General features: G+C 49.3%; 2 protein-coding genes across 2 annotated transcripts in view; one reads left to right on the forward strand and one right to left on the reverse strand.

The window, feature by feature from the left end:
* Window positions 1-17947, forward strand: part of LOC117346462 (cytochrome P450 4F22-like) — a 177421-nt gene that overhangs the window by 84504 nt on the left and 74970 nt on the right. The window lies entirely within an intron of this gene.
* ATP13A1 (ATPase 13A1) overlaps window positions 1-17947 on the reverse strand; it is a 149078-nt gene that overhangs the window by 5109 nt on the left and 126022 nt on the right. Inside the window, exons 22-24 of the mRNA XM_033916037.1 lie at window positions 8233-8429; window positions 6826-6968; window positions 3486-3597 (exon numbers count right to left, since the gene is read on the reverse strand). Of these exons, the coding sequence (XP_033771928.1) occupies window positions 3486-3597; window positions 6826-6968; window positions 8233-8429 (452 nt within the window). The remainder of the gene's footprint in view (window positions 1-3485; window positions 3598-6825; window positions 6969-8232; window positions 8430-17947) is intronic.

Consider the following 17947-nt stretch of genomic DNA (forward strand, 5'->3'; position numbering starts at 1 on the left):
CCTCTGGGGAGACCACCTCCGGAGCAGAGCATACTGGAGAGGACGCATGTGGGCCCGCGCCCACCTCACCACGTCCAGGGACGCCGCCATCGATCCCAGGACCTGGAGGAAATCTCGCGCCCGAGGACACCGGGCCGCCAAAAGCAGGCGAATCTGAGACTGCAATTTGCTCACCCGGGCCTCTGGGAGGAAGACCTTCCCCAAGGAGGTGTCGAACAGCACCCCGAGGTACTCCAGACGCTGAGCCGGAACCAACCGACTCTTGGAAAGGTTGACCACCCAGCCCAGCGACCGGAGAAACTCCACCACCCGAGCCGTAACCCGGGAGCTTTCCTGCAACGACTTGGCCCGAATTAACCAGTCGTCCAGGTAGGGGTGTACCAGGATGCCCTCCGACCGCAAGGCTGCCGCGACGACCACCATCACCTTGGTGAACGTCCGGGGAGCCGTGGCCAGCCCAAAGGGAAGCGCACAGAACTGATAGTGCCGACCCAAGATCGCAAAGCGCAGGAAACGCTGATGAGAGGCCCGAATGGGAACATGCAAGTAGGCCTCCGTCAGATCGAGAGAAGTGAGAAACTCCCCCGGCTGAACCGCCAGAATGACCGACCGCAGAGTTTCCATACGGAAAGAGGGAATCTTGAGAGCCCTGTTGACCCCTTTCAAATCGAGGATGGGCCGAAAGGTCCCCTCCTTCTTGGGCACCACAAAGTAAATGGAGTACCTGCCCGTGCCCCACTCCGGGGGGGGCACTGGAACTACTGCCCTGAGATCTAGCAAGTGCTGAAGGGTCTGGCGAAACGCCAGCGTCTTCCCAGGAGTCTGACATGGAGAAGCGAGGAAAAAATCCGGCAGAGAGCGGGCGAACTCCAGGGCATAACCGTCCCGCACCACCTCCAGGACCCACTGATCGGACGTGATCTCGGCCCATTTGGGAAAAAAGTCGCGCAGCCGGGCCCCCACCGGAACCAAGGGGGGCGCCGGCAAGGCGTCATTGTGCAGGACGGGAAGCGGGGGAACCGGCGGAGGGATTCCCTGCCCCCCGACGGGCCCCCCGAAAGGGCTGCATGCGCTGGAAGAACCGACCCCGGGAAAACCCCGGAGACTGGAAAGAAGCAGCCCCACGCCCAGGGCGATACTTGCGAAATTCCCGCAACCGCCCCCGGGCCGCACCACCCCGAGACGCCGGGCGGGCACGGTCCTCCGGCAAACGGGGAACTTTCGAGTCCGACAGAGTCTGAATCAACTTATCCAAGTCCTCTCCAAATAAAAACGACCCCCGAAAGGGAAATTTAGTAAGCTTAGCTTTGGACGCAGCATCCGCCGCCCAAGCGCGCAGCCACAACACACGCCTTGCGGCCACGCCAAAAGCCATGGACTTAGCCGAGATCCGCACCAAGTCATACAGAGCATCCGAGAGGAATGAGGCAGCCATCTCAATCTTCGCTACCTCCTGATCCACCAGAGACCAGTCGTCAGACTCTCGATCCAAGACCCGCTCCGCCCACCGAAACACGGCGCGAGCGACCAGTCCCCCACAAATAGCCGCCTGGACCCCAAAGGCAGAGACTTGAAAATTTTGCTTAAGGATGGTCTCCAATTTGCGCTCCTCAGAGTCCCGCAAGGCAGAACCGCCCTCAACAGGCACGGTATGCCGCTTGGAAATAGCCGAGACCACCGCATCCACGACTGGCGAAGCTAACGTAGCCCGATCCCCTTCAGGAATGGGATACAGGCGAGCCATGCTGCGCGCCAGCCGAAACGGCGTCTCCGGCGTTTTCCACTGCTCAAGAATAATATCCCGAATATCCTGATGCATAGGAAAAGAGCGGGAAACGGAGCGGATCCCTCGTAACAGAGGGTCCCCCACACGCGGAGTCTCCGGCGGCGCGTCCTCAAAACGCAAAGCCGAAGAAACCTGTTGAATAAGGTCAGGCAGCTCATCTCTCTGAAAAAGGCGCACCACGGACGCCTCGTCACTGGAGAACGGGAAACCCGACAACCCGCCGCCAGCTTCCGTCCCCTCCAGAGGGTCCTGGAATTCCTCAGAAGGGTCCAGGTCCTCCTCCAGACCGACACGTTCCTCCGACCACAAATCCTCGTCCCACGACACCCGCGGACGCTTGGACAAGAGAGGCGGCGGAGGGGACGTCACGTCAGACGAGAGAGGCAAAGCCGCAGGGAGCGCGGAGGAAACCCCACCCCCCGAGACCCCCTGGGCGCAACCGGGACCCCCAGCCGCCTGAAAATAGGCTTTGCATAATGAAAAGAAAAAATCAGGGGAAAAACCCCCCGAGGGTCCCAAGGGACTCCCTGCCACAGCAGGGGACCCAGCAGAAACCTGCCCCTGCTTAGCCAAAACAGGGGGAAGGTCACCTGAGGTGGAAGACAAAATGGAGGGGCCAGACAGAGAAGATGGCGTCTTTCCCGCCAAAACAGCTCCCTCCATAGCCTGCAGCGGCTGAGAGACCTGAATAGTCTCAGCCGCTAAAACAGGCAAGCCGGCATCAGCTGTCAAAATATCAGCTGAGAGGGAATCCTCTAAAACCCGACCGTCGGCGGCTCGGGGAATCCCTCCGTGGGCGGACGGAGAAGACCGGGCTTCTCCACCGTTCCCTGCCGACTCGCGAGGCACCATCGGCGGGGAGCTCTGGGCGCCTGCAGCCGCTGCCGACGGAGCTCCTCCACCGCACCGGCCTGAACACCGCTTGCACAGGCCGGCCGCGAGTGCCTCGCGTCTGGAGCACAATGAGCACTTTTTCCCTTTAGAAGTGCTCATTGCTCCATACGCGACCTAGCTGTAAAAAAAAAGTGCCGGTTAGTTGAAAAAATACAGTAAAATACAGTTTTCTTAAAGGGATACAACCCTCCAGACCAGCACTACCTCAGGATTTTTTTTTTTTTTTTTTTTTTTTTTACAGAACAGACTCCACAGGCTCTCGAAGCAATATGCCTTGCTTGATTTAGGGGGCAAGGCTTACTGCTGAGGCTCCTCTAAAAAAATATGGGGAGGTGGAGGAAGTGGGGGGAGGGACCCCGCTCGTGACCCGCCGGGTTTGACACCCCCGAGGTCGGACGAACCCCCAAACAGAGTCCGTCCAAGCTCCGTCCGGCTAAAAACAGGGACAATAAACCCCTAAACAAATTCCAACAGCCCTACCAAGGGAGATGGGTACAGATCACTCAACACCTGCTGGAGACTGAAAGAAGACTGAGGGAAATAGAGAGGAGGGGCTAGGATATACTGTCCCAAAGTTTTGTTTTCAGTCTCCACCTGCTGGTCATGATTAGATATATACCCAATCGTAAAGTTAACCTCTACTGGTCTGGAGAGTGCTAAAGAAGTTCTTAATTCAACCATCATTTCTGGTGCTTGAACAGACATACAAATAAAGCATGTGTAGAACTGTTGGTGTCTGATAAGTCCACTTTCTTCATTTTCTAAACATATGGGCAAAGAACTAAGACAGAGCCCTAAACCTTACCTTGTAATTTATGGCAAAAGTGGCCATCTGCATAGCCATAGACATAATGTACACTGTGCTATTCACCAAGCTGGGTTCAAATTCTTTATATAAATCCACAAATTCTTCCTTCCTGAGAATAAAGTCAAGCAATGTCTGGTCAGAAAGTAAAACACTCTTCAAAGGCTCCCTCCCATAACCGTTTTCTTACTCTATCCCATCTAGCTCTCATAGGGGACCATCATGCAGAGCTTCCTCTATGTTTGTGGTATGGCGGTATATAAAAATAAAGTTATTATTATTATTAAAATGCTGCTTTGCTAAGGAGAGTTACTTCCAGTGGTGTTCTTAGGGTTGGGAATAGATACTAGTCTTCTACTTTCTTGGAACAATATTCAAACAGAATGTGTGCTTATGCTTTTCATTTAAATAATTGTTCACATAAGAGAGCCTAGAGAATTTACCTCTGGTTTTTGTTTGGGCTGATTTTGCTCTTAAACATGAACATGCGTTTCCTAAACCTGCCTCTTGAAGTCCAGCTAAAAGTATATGCTGTATGGAAGCTTATTTGTACTTTTAGCTAAAGTGAGTGGGGCCAATTTATCTGGGCAAATATGCTATCCATATAAATGTTTCAGAAAACTGTCTTCCTGCCTCACATGATAAAGCAAACCATAATAGTGCAATTACTTAAGTGGTCTCTGTACCAGAAGTTAGTCCACACTTCTTCTGGAGCAGTGGTCTCAAACTCACGGCCCGCCAGGTACTATTTTGAGGCCCTCGGTATGTTTATCATAATCACAAAAGTAAACTAAAACAGTTTCTTGATCATATGACTCTTTAGCTATCAATGACAATATTATTATTAAATGTAGCCAAAAGGAAAGATTTATAAACTATAGAGTTTTTACCTCATGCAAAGTTGTCATTTCTTTAATAATACATTAACTATTTTTTTTTGAGGCCTTCCAAGTACCTACGAATCCAAAATGTGGCCCTGCAAAGGGTTTGAGTTTGAGACCACTGTTCTGGAGCTACTTTGTGTTTGGACTCAGCTTGTTTTCTGCACTTCAGATTTTCATTCTTCTTTGTGGAAGTCTCTTTATTTCTGTACAAGTACTTCTACCGGAATCCAGTCTGGTTTTTAATCCAAGACCCCTCACAGTGAGTGTCATTAGCTCTGTCTCTATTTCTCTTCTAGGGGTTCTAAGTATCCTGTATCCCTTCTCATGTCTTGGATCTTGTGCTTCATGTAGCTAAGGCCTGGCAGCACCAAAGGGGTTAAGCCAGGGGTGCACAACTCCGACCCTCGAAGGCAGAATCAGTCGGGCTTTCAGGATTTCCCCAGTGAATATGCATGAGATTTGTTTGCCTGCACTGCTTCCATTGTATTCAATATCAAAGGACTAATGTCACTACTATCTCATCAACTACTGTATAATTTGTTGTTTAGGGCTTCAGACATGCCATTATTGTTCGCTCGTTTTTCTCGGCGATACAAAATGATCTTAGTGGCTATGGCTGTGGCTTCTTCATTCGCCCATTCAAAGAATATTTTTAAAACATTTTTTAATAGTTTTAATAATTTTTATCTGTTTTTCTTTATTTTAATTCCTTTTCTTTTATAAAGTGCATAGTGCTCTCATAAATATTTGCAATAAAAAATTTTTTGCAATAAAAGTTGACTTATCTTAAATATATGTAGTTTCCTTAATAGGATCGGGTAGGGGCTTGTCACATCGACATGTTTCGCCGTGAGGCTTTTTCAAGATTATATCCCCCTTTTTTTTCAGATTTAACAGACCATCCCGATGTCATAAACTTTCTGATCTAACAAAGATGCATCTTTGTTAGATCAGAAAGTTTATGACATCTGGATGGTCTGTTAAATCTGAAAAAAAAGGGGGATATAATCTTGAAAAAGCCTCACGGCGAAACATGTCGATGTGACAAGCCCCTACCCGATCCTATTAAGGAAACTACATATATTTAAGATAAGTCAACTTTTATTGCAAAAAATTTTTTATTGCAAATATTTATGAGAGCACTATGCACTTTATAAAAGAAAAGGAATTAAAATAAAGAAAAACAGATAAAAATTATTAAAACTATTAAAAAATGTTTTAAAAATATTCTTTGAATGGGCGAATGAAGAAGCCACAGCCATAGCCACTAAGATCATTTTGTATCGCCGAGAAAAACGAGCGAACAATAATGGCATGTCTGAAGCCCTAAACAGCAAATTATACAGTAGTTGATGAGATAGTAGTGACATTAGTCCTTTGATATTGAATATAAATTATGGACCAATGTTGAAGAAGAGACTGGGTTATTCACTGCTTCCATTGTATGCATATTCATTTGGGATGTCCTGAAAACCTGGCCTGGCGTGGGCCGAAGTTGTGCACCTCTGGGTTAAGCCAAGGGAAAGGCAGCTGCTACAGCTGGAAGACCATCGTGCCCATTCTTGGGTGAGCCTGTCTGACTTGTTAGTGGATTTCAGCCTACTTGTTACATCTGGGTCTTTCTAACCGACAAGGCTATTCTTATGTTCTTTATACCTTTTTTTTTCATAAAAAATTGAATTTGGTTCATTTTCATAAACTGCTCTTTGAAAGCCCATAGCAAAACTGGAGTGAACCAGTGTCCAACTGCTGTAGTTGAGTTAAAGTGAATACCACAAGATAAAAATCAAGCTTTTTCTGTTGTATGAAGAGAATTTGAAGGAAGTATGCTAAACACAGAGTCGCTAAAAGAACCCTACAGTAAAGTTATTCAAAGATATGGATTGGTGGAAGTCTACAGGAATATTTCAGCGTTTTTGAATATCTTTTGGGGGATCCTCGGTTCCATTAGTGTAAAGTGGAAACAGCCTGCCATCACCAAGACATTACCCCAATTAGGCCCTCCGCCCCAAATTACTACTAGTGGATTAAGGAATTTCTGAGTAAGGTCACTAAAAGGCCTAAGATTACTTTAAAGCAGTGGTCTCAAACCCTTTGCAGGGCCACATTTTGGATTTGTAGGTACTTGGAGGGCCTCAGAAAAAAATAGTTAATGTCTTATTAAAGAAATGACCATTTTGCATGAGGTAAAACTCTTTATAGTTTATAAATCTTTCCTTTTGGCTACGTCTTTATAGCTAAAGAGACATATGATCAAGAAACTGTTTTATTTTACTTTTATGATTATGCTAAATATACCGAGGGCCTCAAAATAGTACCTGGTGGGCCGCAAGTTTGAGACCACTGCTTTAAAGGAACTACAAAGGTATTTATTTGGCTGAGGAAAATGTTGACCAATAATTTTAAGATTGTTACACTAACCTGGCCTATACTGGAAGGTGATATAAAGGACTCACCTGGGTTGACTCCGAGCCTGTGCTCCATAGTACAGGTACACTAGGCTAAGGAAATGCACCACAAACTGTAGCAGCACTGTCAGGATAGTGTACAGGTTAAAGATATTTGGCAGTGGCCGCTCTCTTGACAGTAGTTTCAGAGGCTACAAGGAGAGAAGGATACTGTGAGTTAAGGTTTCGTGCTATATCAGCCAGAAACGTCACCATCTTCATTTTAGCTTTAGCTTATCAATTTATTTGTATTATTTATATGTTACTTTCTAACGCTGGGTTTACTAAACGGCGCTAAAGGTTTTTTTAGTGTGGGCCGGCAAAGTAAAGCTCTGATGCTCATAAGAATTCTAAGAGCATCGGAGCATTTACCTCTCCGGCCAGTGCTAAAAACCTCTGGTGCCGTTTTGTAAAAGGAGCCCTAAAAGTGTAGCTAATTCAAAATGATGTGAAATTATAATTTTATATGAAAAAATTAATAATTAACACTACAATTAAAAAAAAAAAAAAAAAAATATATATATATATATATACACATATAAGAGAGAGTGTATGTATAAAATCTATCTTCAAGTCAATCATAAATAAACTAACCTGCTTGAGGAGAGGACCTGGTCTATGAGCAAAAACAGAAGCACAAAGTAGCAAAGCGCAAAACTGCAGTATGAGACGCTGGTGTCCAATGAATGATACATGCTACATGGCTCATCAATGTTTCGAAAAGTTGATATTCTCAAAGTATGAAAACAGATCTAAATGAGTTTCTGCTTTTCCTGTCATCTGAGTTATCATATTTTTCACTTCATAAGACACACTTTTTCCCCCCAAAAAGTGGGGGAATCTTATGGAGCAAATAACCCCCCCGGGTACCTTTTTTTTAAAGTCCGTTGGAGTTTTCCGTGCTCCCTGCCAGTCTCCCTCGCTGGACAGCTGTTCTTCTGTTCGGGCAGAGCGGCGCAGAAGGCAGGTGCGTGCTGTTTGCGTTCCTGCCTGGTCCGGCGCTGCTCCCTAAATGGACGCTGGACCAGGTAGGAATGCGAACAGCATGCGCCTGCCTTCTGCGCCGCTCTGCCTGAACAGAACAGCCGTCCAGCGAGGGAGACTGGCAGGGAGCACGGAAAGCTCCAACCGACTTTAAAAAAAGGTACTGGGGGGGGGGGGTGATGCCTATGCCGCCTACGGGTTTTTCGCTCTATAAGACCCTGTCCTGGCCTACCACTAGACCACCAGAGGGGGTACAGGGCACGGCGGTGGGAATTTTTTTTCTTGGGTTTTCCTCCTCTATAAGTGGGTGCGTCTTATGGTCAGGTGCGTCTTATAGAGCAGAAAATACAGTACATATAATTGTTAGTTAAGCTGCTTTAATTTATAGATCACTTTTTCAATTAGGACAAAAGTACAGTACAATATCCTTACCTTAGATCTGGAAATGAAGAGGAAGCAGCCAGCCAGTAAGAGACCTTGAAGGGTTGCCTGGAAGTCACTGAACTTTACACCTTCCAAGTAAAGGACACTCTGACTGTATGCGAGAATCAGAGCATTCAATGCAAGGATCTTAAACATCTGCAGAGTTGTCACCAGTGTGCAGCGTCCCTGTTTAATTACGTGACAGACTGATCAGACAGAAAGAATTAATATGTAATTAGAATTTTTACTTCCTAAAATCCAGCAAAAGAACATGTACAAACAAGGAATCTCCCTCGTCAGTCATATTGTACAATACAGCAAACATCCTGTACTAAAAATGTTATTGCGCAATATGCACCCTAGCTAAGGGGGGGGGGGGGGGAGTGCCGGTAAGCAATAATAATGAACTGAAGGCTCCCTTCAGACTTATACAACTTCAGGATATTTTTTCCTGGGGGCAGGGACTCAACTCGTGACCCATCGTGACATCCCTGAGGGCGGATGGACCCCCGAAAGGGTCCACCCAAGCTCAGTCCGGCACCAAGCGGGGACAAGGCCACTAAACAACTTCCAACAGGCCTACACTAACCATTTTCAGGGAAGACTGGCACAGTTTACCACACCTGCTGAGACTGAGAACAGACTGATTAGACTAGAGTGAAGCACAGCAATTAGTATTACAGCCACAGTTTTGTCTTAGTCTCCACCTGCTGGTCAAGGTGAGTTATAAGAACAGAAGAATTGCCGCTGCTGAATCAGACCAGTGGTCCATCGTGCCAAGCAGTCCGCTCACGCGGCGGCCCCTAGGTGAAAGATTGGTGCGTACTTTCCAGTTGAGCAGGAACTTGTCCAACTTTGTCTTGAATCCCTGGAGGTGTTTTCCCCTATGAAAGACTCCGGAAGAGCATTCCAGTTTTCTACCACTCTGAGTGAAGAAGAACTTCCTTAAGTTCGTACGGAATCTATCCCCTTTCAACTTTAGAGAGTGCCCTCTCTTTCTCCCTTCCTTGGAGAGGGTGAACAACCTGTCTTTATCTACTAAGTCTATTTCCTTCAGTATCTTGAATGTTTTGATCATGTCCCCTCTCAATCTCCTCTTTTCGAGAGAGAAGAGGCCCAATTTCTCTAATCTCTCGCAGTACGGCAACTCCTCCAGCCACTTAACCATTTTAGTCGCTCTTCTTTGGAACCTCTCGAGTAGTACCTCTTCATGTACGGTAACCAGTGCCAGACACAATACTCCAGGTGAGGTCGCACCATGGCCTGGTACAGCGGCATGATAACCTTCTCCGATCTGTTCGTGATCCCCTTCTTTATCATTCCTAGCATTCTATTCGCCCTTTTCGCCGCCACCGCCATGCATTGGGTGGACGGCTTTATCGACTTGTTGATCAGAACTCCCAAGTCTCTTTCCTGGGAGGTGTCTCCAAGTGCCGCCCCGGACATCCTGTATTCGCGCATGAGATTTTTGTTACCAACATGCATCACTTTATACTTATCCACGTTAAACCTCATCTGCCATGTTGATGCCCGTTTCTCGAGCTTGATTATGTCACGTTGCAGATCTTCGCAATCCCCCTGTTTCCTCACTACTCTGAATAACTTCGTATCGTCCGCAAATTTAATCACTTCACTCATTGTACCAATATCCATATCATTTATAAAGATGTTGAAGAGCACGGGTCCAAGCACCGAGCCCTGCGGCACCCCACTGGTGACACTCTTCCAGTCCGCGTATTGTCCATTTACTCCCACTTTCTGTTTCCTATACTCCAACCAGTTTTTAATTCACTTGAGTATTTCACCCTCGATTCCATGGCTTGCAATTTTCCAAAGTAGTCGTTCATGCTGAACCTTGTCGAATGCCTTCTGAAAATCCAGATATACAATGTTGATCAGGTCGCCCTTATCTATCTGCCTGTTTAGTCCCTCGAAGAAGTGCAGCAAGTTTGTCAAACAAGATCTGCCTTTGCTAAAACCGTGCTGGCTGGTCCTCATCAACCCATGTCTGTCAAGGTGATCAATGATGTGGTTCTTTATTAGCACCTCTACCATCTTTCCCGGTACCGAGGTCAGACTCACCGGTCTGTAGTTTCCCAGGTCCCCCTCAAACCTTTTTTGAAGATCGGTGTAACATTCGCCACCTTCCAGTCCTCCGGAATCTGTACCGGTCTGGAGAGAATTTACTGACTGAAATATGTTAGCTTTGAGAAATGTATATAACAGATGTTTTTGTATTGTGTTCAATAGAAAAGGAAATGCATTTCTGGTTTTATTTCTCCACTGCTGAAGTACTTGCTGACCCTTGTTGTGGCTGGTGAGGATTCCCAAGCACCGCCTACTGAGGACTTCCTCCAAAGATGGCCAGAACTCCCCTCCATGAAGTGTAGCAGTCGCTGGCAGCATCCCTGAGCCATTGAGGTGACAGCATCTGTGACTCGGGGGACGCTGCTTCTGCCTGCTAAACTTGACAAAAGGGACTCTCGGCTACTTTCGGAGGAAATCCTCAGCTGACAGCTTGGAGGTCATCAGCTGAGTATTACTATTTTATATTTACATTAGAGGCTCTGGTAGAAACCTGTTTACAAAGTATGTATTCTTCCCAATTAATATTTCTAAATGAATAAAGTGTCTTTGCTTATTTGTAAATGGGTCTCTACCAGAGCCTTTAATTCAGTAGCATAATTAAATGAAATAACTACATTTGAAGTTTATAGGGATGGGCGGAGACAGAAGAGATTACTTGTGGGGACAGACTTGATTCCAGCAGAGATGGGTAGGGATGGATTTGATTTTCGGCAGGGACAGGTTTATATTCCCGCACAATTCTCTACACCCTATCCTTAGTACACCACTGCAGTATTCTACTACTTGCTAAAATTATTAAGTCAGTTGTCATGGAATTGAATTTTTTTACCTATATTCCCACAATCTTCAGTTTGCTTTTCTTTCATCTCATAGTAGAGAATTTCTTCAAACCCATTCAATTCAACAGATTATTTAACTCTTTAACTCTATTTAACTCTTAACAGAAAGAACTAAAGCCCTCTTTTACTAAGGTGTGCTAATCGATTAAAAAATCTGATCATGGTACTCCATTGTTAATTCATGAACATTGGCTCTCTATCCAGGCTTGTTTTTTGTGTTTTGTTTTTTAACTAGCATGCATAATATTTAAAATTTTTGACAGACCTTCCCCAAATATTTAATATCTTTATTTTCTTTTCCTAATATGAATTCCTTGTGCCTCTGTTACACTATCCCTCCCCTTCATGGTATTCATTATATGAATATACTGACAAATTCTATCTAATATCAAGCTGTTCAGTTTTGGAATTTGTAACCTGCAGAATTGAGATCTTTGAATTTTTATTTTATGTTTCCTAAAGCTTTAGAAAATCTATTTATTTATTTTTTAATATCATTTTTATTAAAGAGTCAATAAGAGAAACAAGCATGGTACAATGAAGAGATATACAACCAGAAGCATCAGTGAAAAAGACATAAATTAGCCATCAACAAGAATACATAGGGTACCAGTAAAGCACAGTTACTTACCGTAACAGGTGTTATCCAGGGACAGCAGGCATATATTCTCACATGTGGGTGACGTCATCTACGGAGCCCCGATGCGGACAGCATTTCAATCAAACTTGATTGAAGATTCAAGCTTGCTGGCTGCACCACGCATGTGTGCCTCCTGCTCCACTAGAGGGCGCATCCCCTCCTCGTGGTCTCCAGTTCATATATCCAGCAAAGAAGCCAACCCCGGGGAGGTGGGCGGGTTGTGAGAATATATGCCTGCTGTCCCTGGATAACACCTGTTACGGTAAGTAACTGTGCTTTATCCCAGGACAAGCAGGCATGATATTCTCACATGTGGGTGACCTCCAAGCTAACTGATAAGGGATGGAGGGAGGTTGGCAATTCAAGAAAATAGGTTACGTAAGACCGATTGGCCAAACCGGCCATCGCTCCTGGACAGTGTATCCAGGCAGTAGTGTGAGGTGAAAGTATGAACCGAAGACCACGTGGCAGCCTTGCAGATATCCTTGATAGGCGTGGACCTGAGGAAAGCTATCGAAGCTGCCATCGCTCGGACCTTATGTCCCGTAACTCGACCGTACAGCGCGAGACCAGCCTGAGCGTAGCAGAAGGAAATACAAGCAGCTAACCAATTGGACAGGGTGCGCTTGGAAACTGGGCGCCCCAACCTGTTTAGGGTCGAAGGACAAAAACAACTGGGGGGCCGTCCGATGAGACTGGGTGCGTTGGAGGTAGAAGGCCAACGCCCGCTTGCAGTCGAGAGTGTGAAGCGCCACCTCTCCGGGATGAGAGTGGGGCTTGGGGAAGAACACAGGTAGAACAATGGACTGGTTGAGGTGAAAATCAGACACCACCTTAGGCAAAAACTTAGGGTGAGTGCGGAGGACCACCTTGTCATGGTGGAATACCGTGAAAGGTGGGTCCGCCACCAAGGCCTGCAGCTCGCTAACCCTCCGAGCAGAAGTGAGAGCGAGTAGGAAGATCACTTTCCAAGTGAGGAACTTAAGATGACACTTATCCATAGGCTCAAATGGAGGTTTCATCAGTTGAGCTAGAACCACATTGAGATCCCAAACCACCAGAGGCGGTTTGAGGGGAGGATGAACATTCAGGAGTCCCTTCATGAAACGGGAAACTAAGGGATGGAGTGAAAGAGCCTTCCCTTCCAGGGGCTGATGAAAGGCAGCAATGGCGCTGAGATGGACTCGAATGGAATTGGTCTTCAGGCCAGAGTGAGATAAATGGAGTAAATACTCCAGAACCAAGGACACAGGGACCGACACCGGGTCCTGGCGGTGAGAGGAGCACCAGGACGAGAATCTAGTCCACTTCTGAGAATAGCAGAGTCTAGTCGAGACCTTCCGAGAAGCCTCCAACACTTCCCTGGCCGACTGAGATACAGGGAAGGAAGTCAAGGGGAAAGAAACCAAGCAGTCAGATGAAGAGACTGAAGATTGGGATGTAACAGTGAACCCCGACTCTGAGATAGCAGAGAGGGAAAGACAGGTAGAAGCAGAGGTTCCCTGACACTGAGTTGAAGTAGTAGGGAGAACCAAGGCTGGCGGGGCCATCAAGGAGCGATCAATATCAGAGTGGCCCTCAGAGATTTTAGATGGACCAGCGTCCTCAGAATCAGAGGAAACGGCGGGAACGCATAGAGGAACTTTCCCTCCCAATCTAGGAGGAAGGCATCGGCCTTGAGACGGTCCAGGGAGTATATCCTTGAACAGAAGAGAGGCAGTTTTTGATTGTCGGGGGAGGCGAACAGATCTATCTGGGGAGTCCCCCACGGTCGAACACCTGTCGCAGCACCTGAGAGTGCAGGGACCACTCGTGTGGCTGGAGGAGGCGGCTGAGCCTGTCCGCCAGGCAGTTTTGTTCCCCTTGGATGTAAACCGCTCGAAGGGAGATGTTTAGGGAGACCGCCCACTTCCAGAGCCGTAAGGCCTCCTGGCAGAGGGGCCAAGATCCCGTCCTTCTTTGCTTGTTTACGTAGTACATCGCCACCTGGTTGTCCATGCAGACGAGAACCACCCGGTCGTGAAGCAGATGCTGAAAGGCCACCGCAGCGAGGTAAATGGCCCGAAGCTCCAGCACGTTGATGTGACAGTGACGGTCCTCTGTGGTCCACAGGCCTTGCGTGTGTAGACCGTCTACATGAGCCCCCCAAGCGTACTCCGACGAGTCCATGGTTAGGACCTTGTGGTGTGGCGGGGCGAGAAAGAGCAAACCCTTGGAAAGATTCGAATAGTCGGCCCACCAACGGAGAGATCTTAGCAAGGAAGGAGTCACTGTCACGTGGCGGTAGATCGGGTCCCAATCCTGTCGCCATTGTGATGCCACGGTCCACTGTGGTAACCGCAGATGGAGGTGGGCAAGTGGGGTAACGTGGACTGTGGAGGCCATATGGCCGAGGAGCGTCATCATCTGTCGTGCCGAGACGGTGATCGATCTCGAGACTTGTCGGCTCAGATTTACCAACGCCTCCCGACGCTGAGGAGGAAGGAAGGAACTCAGACGGACCGTGTCCAGCACGGCCCCGATGAATTGTAAGGACTGAGAGGGGCATAGCTGGGATTTTGGGAAGTTTATCTCAAACCCCAGACACTGAAGCGCAGTAATAGTCTGTTGGGTCGCTGAGATAACCCCCTCCCTGGTCAAGGCTTTGATCAACCAATCGTCCAGGTAGGGGAATACCTGCAGACCTTGGGAGCGCAAGGTAGCCGCGACTACTACGAGGCACTTCGTGAAGACTCGGGGGGACGAGGACAGGCCGAAGGGGAGGACCCGATATTGCAGGTGGAGGTCCCCCACCTGAAAGCGCAGGAACCTGCGGCAAGCAGGGTGCACCGGAACATGGGTGTAGGCCTCCTTCAGATCGAGGGAGCAGAGCCAATCGCCTTCGCTGATCAAGGGGTAAAGGATTGGAAGGGAAAGCATCCGAAACTTTTCCCGTACCAGAAACTTGTTCAGGCGCCTTAAGTCCAGGATCGGGGCAGGTCTCCCGTCTTCTTCGGTACCAGGAAGTAGCGGGAGTAAAACCCTTGGCCCCTTTGATTTTGGGGGACCGGCTCCACCGCCCGCAGGCGGAGGAGGGGCAACTGCGCTCAATTTGGAGGACACGCACTCGGTGGGCTGTCGAGGGGTACCTCCCGAAAGTTGAGCGAGTACCCTGATGAGATCACGCCAAGGACCCATGAGTCCGACATGATGGCTTTCCAGCGAGGGTAGTAGGCTCGTAGGCGGCCCCCGATGGGGAGGAGGCCCGGTGGAGGTGCGGAGGGGGCCCACCCCCGTCCGCTCATTCCGTCAAAAGGACGGAGACGGCTTCGCCTGCGCCGTGGGCTGTGACTTTGGTGGAGCCCTAGAGTGAGCCTGGGGGTGTCGCGGCGGTGGTCTGGAAAAGGCCGGTGTGGACTTCTGGGGGTAGTGGCGAGGTAATCCCCGGAAAGGGCGAGAGGCCTGTGGTTTAGGCTTCTGCCGGACAAGAGACGCGAAGGAACGTTCGTGTTACGACAACCGTTTTGTAGCAGCCTCGATGGTGTCGTCGAAGAGCTCCTTCCCGATGCAAGGGAGGTTGGCTAACCGATCTTGCAGGTTAGGGTCCATATCGACGAGTCGTAGCCATGCCAGCCGGCGCATGGCCACCGCAAAGGCTGCGACCCTGGAAGACAGTTCAAAGCCGTCATAAGCGGCATGGAACAAGTGCAGTCTGAGGTTGGAAAAATCCTCGAGGAGGAGGCCGAACTCTGTCTGGCGAGGGGTGGGTAAGCTCTCCGAGAAGGAGGCAAGCCGCCCAATGAGGTGCTTGAGGTAGGAGGAAAAAGTAAAGGTGTAGTTCAGGACTCTAGCGGTCATCATAGAGTTCTGATACAACCGGCGTCCGAATTTGTCCAGTGTCCGGCCTTCGCGTCCAGGAGGGACCGCCGCGGACACCCTAGAGGGGTGAGCTTTTTTTAGAGAAGACTCCACCAGTAAGGATTGGTGGGACAGCTGTGGTTGCTCAAACCCCGGGTAAGGTACCGTCCGGTACTTAGACTCCATTTTAGATGGGACCGCCGTCACCATGTAAGGAGTTTCGAGGTTCCTGATAAGGGTCTGCCCGAGTACCGGGTTCAGTGGTAGCCGGAGGGACTCTTGGGGCGGGGAAGGCATATCCAGCTCCGCCAGGTATTCCTTGGAGTACCTTGAGTCAGATTGTAAGTCCAAGTCAAGGGCACGTCCCATGTCCTGGACGAACCTCGTGAAGGATGGTCGATGGGGTCCCGTGGCCCCTTGCGGGGACGGTGACCGAGACCTCCGTTTGGCCGAGAAGGAAGGAGAAGCCTCCCTCGAATAGCGGGGTTCTCGCTCAGACCCTCGGTCCGATACCGGAGACGCGCTGTGGAAGCGTTCCAGGGTGGAGGACCTGCGTCGTCTCGGGAAGCCCCTCGGGGACGACGCCAGGGTTCTGGGTACCAACCGATGTCTGGTCGGGGATACCTCCTCGGACTCCCTCGGCGAAAGCCTTGGGCCTCGGACCGGAGCCCCGGACCGAGGGGGAGTCAATAGGAGCTGTGGGTTGGTGAGAGATAGCTCGGTAACCCTTAGCGGCCCCCCCCGATCGAGTCGAGGGGGTGTGCCCTCGAGCCGGAGGGGAACTCCGGGCTTTCTTAGAGAGGTGTCTCAATTTTCGTTTCACCCCGCGGCGCTCCGCCAGGGACGTGCGCCTCAAATGCCTCGGAGAGGAATCCGATGAAGAGGAGAGGCGACGAGAACGGCGCGCTTTACCTTGAGGGGTCTCGGCGCGTTGCTCAGGCTGGTCCGGCGCGTGCGAGGTCGAGGCCGGTTGAAGGTGAGCCATGGCAGCGGATAGCTCCGTTGTGATCATTGCCCGGAGCAGTTCCTGGAATACTGGCACGGACAGCATCGATGGCATGTCCAAGACCGCTGTGCTCTCCACCGGGGGCGATCTCGCTTCGGAGCATTCCCGAGTGGTGGAGGCACGTCCCGAGGTATTCGGGGTTTTCGCCGGGGCTGTGGGTAAGGACTTCCCACTCTGTCCGGCCATTGTCCCCGAGGTTGGCTTCTTCGACGATGTGGAACCTGAGGAAGGAAAAGGGGACTTACCCGGGGCAGAGGACTTCTGAGAGCTCGAGGCCTTCGAAGTCGAGTCCCGAGGCGGGGCCGATGTACTCTAGGCCGAGATCGAGGCCGAGGGTTGGTCGGTAGCAAATAGTTCCGCCATGCGGGCCCGTCGTCGTCGGAGCGCCCGCTGTTGGAAGGTAGCACACCGGGGGCAAGTTTCTGTTGGATGATTGGCCCCCAGGCAAAGGATGCACCAGCGATGCGGGTCTGTGAGAGATAGAAGACACTCGCACCCAGTGCACTTTTTAAAGCCCGTAATGGGCCGGGACATCCAGGCGGTCGCGGCCAATCAGGCCTTGTGGTCGCGGCGATCCGGGAGCCCCCGGATCGCGAGAAAAAGGGCGCGAAAAGCGCGATGAGCAGGAAGAAAGAAAAAATTTGTTACGCACCGTGACTTTTAGCGACGAAAAAAGAAAAAATATAATAAATCGCGGTGCAAAGAAGGCACTGGGGCAGCGCTAAGAAAAAACGTGTCTTATTAGCACAGTGGAAAAAATCGAACTGGAGGGGATGTGCCCTCTAGTGGAGCAGGAGGCACACATGCGTGGTGCAGCCAGCAAGCTTGAATCTTCAATCAAGTTTGCTTGAAATGCTGTCCGCATCGGGGCTCCGTAGATGACGTCACCCACATGTGAGAATATCATGCCTGCTTGTCCTGGGATAATATGCAGGACTATCTAAGGACAAGGACAGCCCGCTTCCCCTGTCAGCCCTACAAATTTTTCAATGTGGTACGCCTATCCCCAAGAATCCCCTATGCGAGGGGCAACATGCACACCAGACAACGCAAACCAGACAAAAAAATCATACATACTCCACATACACTCCCCATTCAGTCTCTCCCCCCCACCCCCAAGTCGGGAGATTAGAGGTAACCGCAGAAACACCCTCCACTAAGCCAAGTAGGCCAACACCTCAGGGTGATAGCAAAGTTCAAAACGTGCCAGCTCAGACATCTGACTTAGCCATCTTTCCAAGGGAATAGTCCCTTCCTGGGTCCAATATTGGAAGATCGTTCGTTTAACCGTCAACAAGGTCAGATAAATAAAGT

Source organism: Geotrypetes seraphini, chromosome 12 (genome assembly GCF_902459505.1).
Source record: "Geotrypetes seraphini chromosome 12, aGeoSer1.1, whole genome shotgun sequence".
Classification (NCBI taxonomy): domain Eukaryota; kingdom Metazoa; phylum Chordata; class Amphibia; order Gymnophiona; family Dermophiidae; genus Geotrypetes; species Geotrypetes seraphini.